This window comes from Lolium rigidum, chromosome 5, assembly GCF_022539505.1.
Source record: "Lolium rigidum isolate FL_2022 chromosome 5, APGP_CSIRO_Lrig_0.1, whole genome shotgun sequence".
Classification (NCBI taxonomy): domain Eukaryota; kingdom Viridiplantae; phylum Streptophyta; class Magnoliopsida; order Poales; family Poaceae; genus Lolium; species Lolium rigidum.
The window spans coordinates 221,239,440-221,249,692 of record NC_061512.1 but is presented as its reverse complement, the minus strand read 5'-3'; the positions used below and the strand labels follow the sequence as shown (position 1 = coordinate 221,249,692).

At 51.8% G+C, this 10,253-nt stretch overlaps 1 protein-coding gene across 1 annotated transcript; it reads right to left on the bottom strand.

Annotated features, from left to right (window-relative positions):
* Positions 1 to 2,359: 2,359 nt before the first annotated feature.
* LOC124655508 (ABC transporter G family member 1-like) lies at positions 2,360 to 10,004 on the bottom strand. The gene is made up of 8 exons (XM_047194385.1): positions 9,345 to 10,004; positions 9,062 to 9,141; positions 8,369 to 8,833; positions 4,221 to 4,307; positions 3,994 to 4,122; positions 3,699 to 3,893; positions 3,371 to 3,457; positions 2,360 to 3,266 (listed from the first exon to the last, which is right to left on the bottom strand). Exons 1-8 carry the CDS (start codon positions 9,802 to 9,804, stop codon positions 2,598 to 2,600), a joined length of 2,172 nt encoding a protein of 723 aa, XP_047050341.1. The 5' UTR covers positions 9,805 to 10,004; the 3' UTR covers positions 2,360 to 2,597.
* Between the last annotated feature and the right edge of the window lie 249 nt (positions 10,005 to 10,253).

Below are 10,253 nucleotides of genomic sequence, written 5' to 3'. Positions count from 1 at the left end.
TTCGGCTTCCAGGCCAAATGATCAGATGAACGGAGTCATGGGCGGCTCAACCTCGACGACTTCCTCATCGTCGGCGAGTCCCGACGGCAGCTCCATCGCTGCAACATTATCCACGGTCGCCGGGGAAGGCATGAACGTCGACGGTGCCGGCGGAGACATGAGGGAGACATCGACGCAGCTCGCACCGCCAGCACCTCTTGGCGATGCGCTCGCGGTACATCTCGTGCCACGCCCTTGCCAACGGGTCCATCTTCTCCATGTCGGCCATCAAGATCTTGGATTCTTGAGACATCTTGGCCAACGAAAGCTGCGTCGCTTTGTTGGTGGCATTCATGGCAGCGGCGTGAGCTTCCATCTTCACCGCCTCCACCTTCTCCCTCTCCAACACGATCTTCATGTCATGCTTGTCGAGGATTACCTTCCACACGACGGCGGCCCTATCCGCTGCTTCCTTGTTCTCCATTGAGAAGGAGGATATCATCTTCTTGAGGGAGACGTCCATGGCGGCCAATGCCGGCGCTGCATTCCTCTCGGCCTTGGCCTTCTTATTGCCAATGGGGCGTCCGGTGGAGGCGCCGACTGGATCGGCCGGCCCATCTTCCCCGTCCTTGTTGAGAGTGTGGCGGATGTCATCCCATTTCTTGCAACCTTGTAGCTTGTTGAAGCAATGCATGAAGGGGAAATCTTTGTCTGCGTGTTTGTACTTGTACATCGCGAGGGCGTCGAGCATCTAACAATACATGATGCAATAACAAGATATAGAACAAGATGGATCATCAAATAGATACACGATGATGCATTATGAAATAGACATCACCAAATGGATGTAGATCATACCCAATCTACCTTCGTCTTCCGCTCTCCTTCCGGCCCTTAATCGTCTCATAGTAGCCATGAAACTTTCTACACGCCGCCTTGATGGGAGAGTACGTCCTCGTTCAGGATCATGTTGATGGTGGCGTACTCACCATAGTTCTTCTCGTTGAATGAATCGAGGATGCGCTTGTAGTACTTGTCGGAGGATTGGTTGGCGCCGGTGATGGGGAAAAAACTCACTTGCTTCCAAGCGTCGACGAGACATTCATCCTCCAAAGACCTCCACCTTGGACCACGAGTGCCGCCGGTTCGTCTGTTCATCGTGGTCGTTGTCGTAGTCACGCAGGTGTTGGCGTCGATCAGCTCCTCGTGGACCTCCTCCTCACATTCGTCCTCCTCGGCCTCTTCTTCATACTCGTCGACGGGGGGCTCGTAGGCGTGGCCGCGTATGAAGCAGGTGAGGATCTCGTCCCCGGTGGCAATCTACGCAACAAGTTATCTACTTTGAGTCGCCGGCGGTGTCTACGATGCACATAACACATAAAAAGTAAGGAAACTCACCTCGTCCTCGCCCATGGACACGCCGGACGTGCTGCCGAACACCTGGTGGGCGCTCCTGCTCTCGTCGGCAAAGAGGTGGTGGGGAAGGCCGGTGTCGTCTGTCACGTGGCCGTCGGTGCTTCTCGGGCAGTGCAGGTTAGGCGACGAGTTCAGGTCCATGCCCAAGCGAAAGGCGCTCCTGCCCCTCGGCACCGAATCCAGCGAGAACGGCGCGTTGGGGTCGAAGGTCATATCGATGTCGGTGCACTCGGCGGAGTAGCTGGCGCGGCCATCCATCTGCGATAGCCGCATCTGCGAGAGCGACGGCCCCTCCGCGCAGTACCCCGACGACGACGGTGAGCTCGAGAAGTTGCGGCCGGCGGGATGCTGGCTCCCTTTGGGCTAGCCGCCGCCCAAGCTGAGGCACACTTCCGCAGCAGACACCGCTTTCGCGGCTTCAAGAGCTGCGAGGCGGCGCCTCCTGCGGTCGGCCGTCGCAAAGGAGCTGCAGTGTTTCTCGTCCTCCCACGCCTCCTGCGACATGTTCGCCAGCTTCTCCTTCGGCGCGACCGTGCGCGGCTTCGTCGGCGCCTTCGCTGCCTTCGCCGGAGCCTTTCTCTTCGGTGGCATGGAGGCGGCGAGGGTTTTTCGGGTTGGAGGCTGGATGGGAGATGGAGCGGCGGGCGGGAGTAATGAGCGGCGGAGGGGACGGGGTTTCGGTGGAAAAGATGTATACTTTTGGGATGTGTGGCTGACAGGCGGCTCCCATGCCCAAAAAAATTTGTCTCGCGAGGCGCCGGCGCGAAGGGGCCGGGACGGGGTTGCCGGCGCTTCTGTTGGGCGCGCTTTTTAGGACGCGTCAGTGTGAGTCCATTTTCGCTGCCGGTCCCCAAAATGCTATCGGTGCCGGTATGGGGCGCGCCGGTGGAGATGCTCTAAAGAGGCTCTTTAGGGTAAATTTGGTGCCCATAGTATTCATTGAATATTGAACATGTCCGCTACAAAACATAAGATATTCGTAGCATATATATTGATAAATCATGAAGCTTGTGGCTGCTGTCCTACGAACTATTTACAAATCTGTAAAGAATAAAGATGTCGTCTGTCAATGCGAATTTTGCAATATCTCACGCTCACATCCAGTGCCCAACATTAACACTGAATCACAAAGCTCAGCTCATACAATTTCTAAAGTGACATCTTGTACATACAAAATCATCGTGCTCTCTCGGATCTCTGCATCATGGGCTACCAGATCCATTCTGGGCGACGTGGACAGATGGCTGGGTGCTCCTGAACCTGAGCCCCTTAACCATGGGCTTCACCTTCTCGGTAGTCTTCATGATGGCCAAGAAAAGCACCCTGTACAGTATAACCATCCCGAACAGGATGGCAAGGTCCACCCACTTGCTGTACCCCATCTCCACTTGCCAGTAGTCCCTGAGGATCTCGCCACCGGTGATGGTGGCGGCGCCGCCGGCCTGGTTGTTGGGGAAGGTGAGGCCCAGAAACTCGTTCTTGTAGAAGCCCTGGTTGGCGTACTTGTGGAAGGCGACATAGTACATTGGGTACCGCCACACGGGCTTGGGCAGGTCGTGGGGCAGGCGGAAGAAGCCGCCGTTGAGCATCATGACGCCCTGGATGCCGGCGCCGGTGATGATGCCCATGAGGAAGTCAGGGACCGCGCTGGCCACGATCATCATCAGGCCCTCCACTAGCATCATGGTCGTGAAGAGCACCAACGCGAAGTATGCGAAGTGGTCGAAGCTCCTCTGCAGGCCCACTAGGTAGTAGGCCAGCGCACCCGGCACCACAGAGATGAGCAGCAGGTATGGCGTCGACGACACGGTGTTGGCGATCACGAACGACGACACGCCGTAGTGCCCGTTCAGCCTCTCCCTCCCGAATATCTGCATTGCGGATGCACACAAACATCAGATCGATGTACATTGTATTGTGATTTGTAAGTTGAGATAGACCGTCCGCTTGCTAAACTCGAGAACAAAAAGTTCACCTTCATATCCTCCACGAAAGACGGGAAACCTCCTATAGCCATGAAGGTGAGGAAGGCGGCGACGAACATGAGCATGGAGCCACGAGCCTGAAGAGATTTCCACGGTCAGCATTAGAACCAAGAGAAATGAGTTTGTCCTGTGCAAGGGACATCGATCGTGTGCATGAAACAACTTTGTTTCGTTGTGTTCCAATACGTTTGAGATATCTGAAACATGATAAATCTTAATACTACTAATTATCGACACGAATCGCAAAGCAAGAAAACAATTTGAATGTGGCGGCAATTGTCCCGTGCACTACACTTGTACATGGTTTTGGAGAGTCACCTGGATGGATCCGTAGCTGTGGCCGATGTCGTAGAAAATGGTGCCACAACAGAGGCAGAGTGCAACATAGATTCCAAACCGGAGCCAGTAGTAGCCGAGGTCCCTGTACATGTTGACGAAGGACCTCTTGGTCAGCACGAAGGACTGCGTGAGAAAGCTCGGCTGCTGCCCTTCCATCTTCACCACCTCTCCTCCCTGAAACAGACAGATCATGTACACATACCATAGTTAAAATCGGGAAAATCCAGTGCTCCAGTCAGAAGCTTCAGAATGTGGTGGGCAGCGGGCCACTTACGGTGCTGCGTATGTCAGCGATCTGTCGTGTCACCTTCTCCATGTGCACGGAGGATTTGTATGCGGTCGCCAGCGTGTCGATGGCCTGGGCGGTGGTCGTCTTCTTCCCGCCAAGGCCTTCTTCAATGTCCTGAGGAATTGATGGAGTGCATGGTCAGTATTTTAAATTCACCAAGATTTCATATATATATAGACGGTTAAGAAGACGAATAGTGGTGATGTGCTCACATTGTCGAAGTCCTTGTTGATGGTCCTCAAGAAGTGGTCAGATGGGTTCATCAGGGACGGACAGGGGAATCCACTCAGAGCGAAGAACTGCGGAGATCAAATGAAGTGAACAAAATTCGATCAGTGCTCCAATCAAATGGAAGTTTTTTTTTTGTACTTGTACGATCGTTGTAATCCGACCGGAGGACTCAAGCAAGTCTGAGATGCTAGATGTTTTTTCAAACACTAGCAATACCATTTTCTTCAATTAGTTACTGACCAACCAGGGCATGTGTTTCTTTTCCCTCCCGAGTTCAAAGTTTCAAACGGGGTGGTCAACTTTGTTACCACATAAAATCTCTTCCTCATTCATAGGGGTGACCTAATATGTACTACTTCCCGATTTAATCTGACGTATTGATACCTCTAATTTGTTGTATCGGGACTTGCTTTGCACAGTGGTTTACCTAATATGAGTACTATACCGTCTCTACAGAGCCGTCTCCAAACTGAGCTTTCAGCCTCAGCTGTCAGCACTGGAAAACTGTTAAACGAGCGCATCTTCATCACTGTACGTGGTACTGCAGACGTCGCAGGCCAGCAGCATAGCCGGCACCGGCAGAGCCAACACGTACATACACCAAGTCAAACGCAATTAAGCGGCAAAGATCGCGATGCACGCAGCTAGCGACATTTGCTAATGTTGATTCCGTTGGAAGTAAGTAAGCTAGCTTAATTAGCGTCATAAATAAATGTGTTGATGCCAAAACAAATGTTGCCCGTGCTTGTATGTAATCCAGTCTTCGATGGGATTGTGTGCAGTGTTCTCCATTCGGCTGTTGTACCTACCAGTGACTTGACTACAGTTCTTGTTTGGTCACTACAGTGCTAGTTTTTGTGCCGACTGATTCAGTGTGATCGTTACACGGAGTACTACGTACGTGCATGCGTTGCTTATGCACGTTTTCTACTCATTTTCAAGTATATAGTTAAGTGCCGACGTGCCGTACGGTGGATTTACAAATAACTGACAATATATATAACGTCTAGACCAAGGCGTATGACAAAGAGAGACCTCATGCATGGATTCATTTAACATAAAGTGTAAGTGCCACAAATTGGTCTTAACTATAATAACTAATAGTAGAACCTACCTACTAAGGATCAAATCATAGGTTTGATGTAGATTCAAAAATGGATTTTTTTTTTAGCGGAGATCGACGTTTTCACGGATAGAACTTCAATCTTAATTAAGTAGCCGTTGCGTGAGTGCGTGTATGTGATAAAATATGTGTGCATCTAAGTATGTCCAAAAACAATGAGTTTTTGGCGTGGAACTTGCTGTGATCATTCTCATTGCTTATTTTTCTCCCTCAAGTTGCCGCTAGTCGATGGGGCCATTTACGCGTTGCTGCGACTTAGGCCGTTAGGCCTCGAGTGTTCGTAGAAGTGGCGTGTTGTGGATGCTAGCTTCTCTACACCTGTTGTCTTGCTGCTTAAAGTTGTAATAATCGCATGTGATGTGAGTTTTTTTTTCTTCTTGTCCACCGAAGTTTGTGTGGTTTTTCGAGCAACTGAAGGGTCGCTCGCGCGAGAGCGGCTCCGGAAGCCCCAGATCCCGAGAGAGGCGGTGGCTCCGATGCCCGGCCTCGGCCGCTGCCGTCGCCATCGCCGGCGGTGGCGGCCCCACCCTGGCTGCCTAAGGCGGTGGGTGGGGTGGATGCTCCCCGACGGATCCCATCGCGCAGGGTTCTTGTCTTCAGGGCGGTGCGGCGGCGGTTCGAGCGACGTCACGGCGGCGCTCGTCGTCGCAGGAGGGAGGCGTGGAGGGGGTGGACGTGCTGCGATGCTCGCTGGAGGCGGCGATGCGACCTCAGCCTGGAGGCGGCGGCGATGCTAGCCGTTCCTGTGCTGTAGAAGTGTAGCCAAGATCTGGCGGTGGCATCGCGTCATGCGGCTTGATCCCTAGGCTCGTCTGAGCCGGAAGGAGTCAGCCGATCCCTAGGCTCGTCTGAGCCGGAAGGGGTCAGCCGATCCCTAGGCTCGTCTGAGCTAGAAGGGTCAACCGATCCCTCCGATTGCCGGAAGTCGACTGGTGGCGTGGGGGCTGCTGGTTTCGGCCAGAATAATGGCGACGGTCCTAGGATTTCAACTTGCGTCAAGATGTTGATCTGCCGAAGGTGTGTCCCTATCGATCTGGCTAGATTGACGGGTTCCGGAAGGCTCCGCAGGTGATCTCCCATGGGCACTTCATGCCTGGAGACTGCTGGATGGGATGGGTTTCGATCATGCGCACTCATGTTTTACTCTGGCCGTTTGGTTTCAGCGGGAGCGCTTCGAAGCTCTGATGGTTGTTAATATCATGGGGCACGTTCTCGTTCCATGGTGCTGGCAGAGAATGTCATGAAGGCTGAGAACTGAGGACTAGTAATGGAGGGTCCAATATTTGGGGCGATGAGGAATTGGTTTGGTGATTCATGACTTGGAGTAGCGGCATGTAAGTGGGGGTGACTGCACAGGAGAAGACCAAAGTCCTACCTTTCAGGGTGAAAATCCAAGGTCTAGCCTTAATTGGTTGTGCCTGGCAATGACCTTGTTGAAGACATTATTTTGAGAGCGAGCACTTCTTCAGGGTGAAAACCCAGATGTTTGATCGGGCGACGACAATGCTTGTGCACTGTTCCCTTCTTGGAGGCGCCGCTTTTGAAAAAGTTGGACTTATGGTGTTGTCTTGGTGGTGTTAGTGCTGTGTGAATCCGTAATGCCGCTAGGGCAATGCGTTGTTGCAGAGGCTGGGTGTAATTGGTATCTTCGCGATTAATATATGGTCTGTACCCAAAAAAGATCAATGCTTTATTCTTGCTAAATATCCAGAGCTCCCTGCGGTTGCTCGAAGAAAAATTCACTAATAGTGTGGTAGGCAACGAAATGTTCATAGAATAATCTATGAATTAACTTAAAAGTGACGTTCCATGTTTTATAGACAAACAATATGTGTATGTCTCACTCGACTAAGACAATATTATTTCTCAGTCCATATCAAAACGTCTTCTTTAAAAACAAAGATTATCCACCCTGTGGTGTTTAACTTGTTCATGTGCCACAAAAACAAACTCCGACAAAATCTTATTTTGGCCTACTTTAAAACGTTGATTCCGAACGTTTGACACACTCAATGGAGTGTCCATGCGAACTTCTAGTTTGCCAAGAGGTGAGATATCAATGTCTCAATCCTTTGTGGCTCTTAAAATATAGGCCAACCTCTCAGTTAGTATTGACAGTTGACATTAGATCTAGATGCACCTCCTTTTATCACTTGTTTAATCCAACCTCTCCACTAGGTTCTCACTAAATAAAACCCTTTAAATAAAGCCTCTTGCAAAAAAAATCTTTTTTCAGGTTATCTTAATTAAGCTTAAGAGACACCTCGTGGATAATTACCACTCCATCTAAGATATTTTTGTTTTTCATAGATAACCTCTTACTCAAGCCTATTCAAAGGAAAGATTTGTATTGTCCTTTTCATTGCCTAGCGGGGCATACGTAAACTCGTTGCACCTTTGGCATAAAGATTACCAGAAAATAACCCGAAATTCAAACTGGCCATGAACAACTAGTAGCATTAAGGAGTGAACAGGTGTACTAAGGACTTAAAAATTCAGAAAAAAATCTGATGCACCTACTATGCAACTCACTTAAACCTATTCAAAGGCAAATTTTGAATTGTACTCGTTATGACCCAGTAGGACTACCGGGTACGTACCTAGAAGGCTAGAATTCCTCCCGCTCCCAACGGGGAAGACCTAAATATGACCGAAAATATACATCGCTTGAAATGCAAATTGGACTTGAACAACTAGATAGTAGCATTAAGGAGTGAACAGGTATATTATGGACTTAAAAAGGACTCTAGATGTGTACATGATGCGACTTGCCTACCCGTTTGTGCGAGACCTACTTGCTAGGACGGCAACCATGCATGTCCAAAGTCCTAACACGTCTAATACTTGACGGCCGCTGACGAGACACGATAGCAACAAGGTACAATCCCTAAAAAACTCGATAGCAACAACAACAATCAAGCATCAACAGCACTGTGCTCGTATATTACTCACATATACGCACGTGATACACACGTATGTAGGAGTATATACGTATAGCCGGCGTACCTGGTTGGTGTCGGAGGCTGGGCCGAAGAAGACGGTCCTGCCGTAGGCGAGGAGGCAGAGGCCATGGAAGAGGCCGTAGACCTCGGTGCTGGGCTGGTGCACGGCGGCGACGACGGTCATCCCCTCATGGCGCGCTAGCCTGGCGATCCGGCTGACGACGTGGTAGGAGGCGGCACTGTCGAGGCCGCTTGTGGGCTCGTCGAGGAACAGCAGCGCGGGGCGGGTGAGGATCTCGATGCAGATGCTGACGCGCCGCCGCTGGCCGCCGCTGATCCCCTTGTGCATCCACCCACCGATGCGCGTGTCCGCCGCACCCTCCAGCCCCATCTCCCGCAGCGTCTCCTCGGCGCGGTCGCGCTTGGCCGCCGCCGACATGGAGCTCGGCAGCTGCAGCTGCGCCGAGTACAGCACCGCCTCGCGCACCGTCAGCGTCGTCATCAGCACGTCGTCCTGCGTCACGTACGCCTGCACACATACACGCGTACACGTTGGATAAATTACTATTGATTCATTCATCCCTCGCAGAAAACATTTTGTTGATTCACGATCGGTAAAGCATTAATCTAATGAAAATGAGATTCTCCGAACGATATAGTAGTTTGGACGAAGCATTGACCTAATTAAAATGAGATTCTCCGAACTATATAGTTGTAGTTGTATGCATGATTACATGGACTAGCTAGCTAGGCTTACCGATGTTCCGTAGGATAGTTTCTGTCTCCGGCCATTGATCAGGATGTCACCCTTTTGGCTAACATTGGAGCCTAGGCGTCCTGTGTTCCACAGAAAACACGCACGAATTAGTTAATTCTTCATCTCCTCACCAGGAAAAACAGGTAGAGTAGAAGAATATCAGATCATCTCGCTACGTACGCTAGCTCGCTAGCTAACAAAATCCTCTCTATTAGTTTATCATGGAAGCTGATCGGAAGACTAGCTCGGACACGGGTATATTAAGATTCTCGTGCATGTATACCTGCTAGAGCGTCGAGAAGGGTGGATTTGCCGCAGCCGGAGGGCCCCATGATGGCGAGGACCTCGCCGGGGCGCGCGTAGCCGTTGACGCCGCAGAGGATGGGGACGCGGCCGGCCTTGCCGCCGTCCGCCGACACCCACAGGTCCTCCCAAGAAAGCACCACGCCCTGGTCCACTCGCCGCAGCGACGGCTCGCGGGCCACGGCGGGGGCGCCGCGGCCGTCCAGGCCGTTCTCCACGCTGATCTCCAGCGAGGAACTCGGCAGCACGGGCACGAACGACGGCGGCGGGAACGATGAACTCCCGCTGCCGAAGGGGAAAGAGGCGCCGTCGGTGCTGCGCAGGGAGCTGCCGAGGTCGGACGCCGCCTCGTCGCCGGCAGCGTCGTCCGGCTGGCTCTGCCGCCGCGGCGGGCTCGGCTTCCACCTCGGCACCGCGGGCAGCAGCTGCTGGTCCGCCATGTGCGAATGCTTAGCCGGCTCGATGAGGTTAGGAGCTAGCTCTCGATGGTGTGAAAATGGGTTCTTTGCTCGTCCTTGGATGGATCAGGGTGGTCGTGAAGGATGAGTGTGAAGAAAGTGGGTGCTTAAATAGAGAGGAGATGAGCTGGTCGAGTGCATGATTTACTCAAGTCGCAAGTGGGTTTAGAATTAGTTTCCTTGAACGCCTTTTTGAACATAATACGGGAGCGGGTCAAGAGGGAAGGGTTGTGCTTTCCTTCCACCTGTGTGTTGCCCTGTACGTGTAGTTTTGAACTTCCTTTATTTTTAGGAGATGGCGTTCAACTTTTTGCAGACAAATCAGATTGTTGCCTTGTTGTGACAAGTTCAAGACTTCTGCCTTTAGTCATCCACTTAGAGCATCTCCAGCCGCGTCCCCCAAAGCGTCCCCCAAACCGCGTCGGATTGAG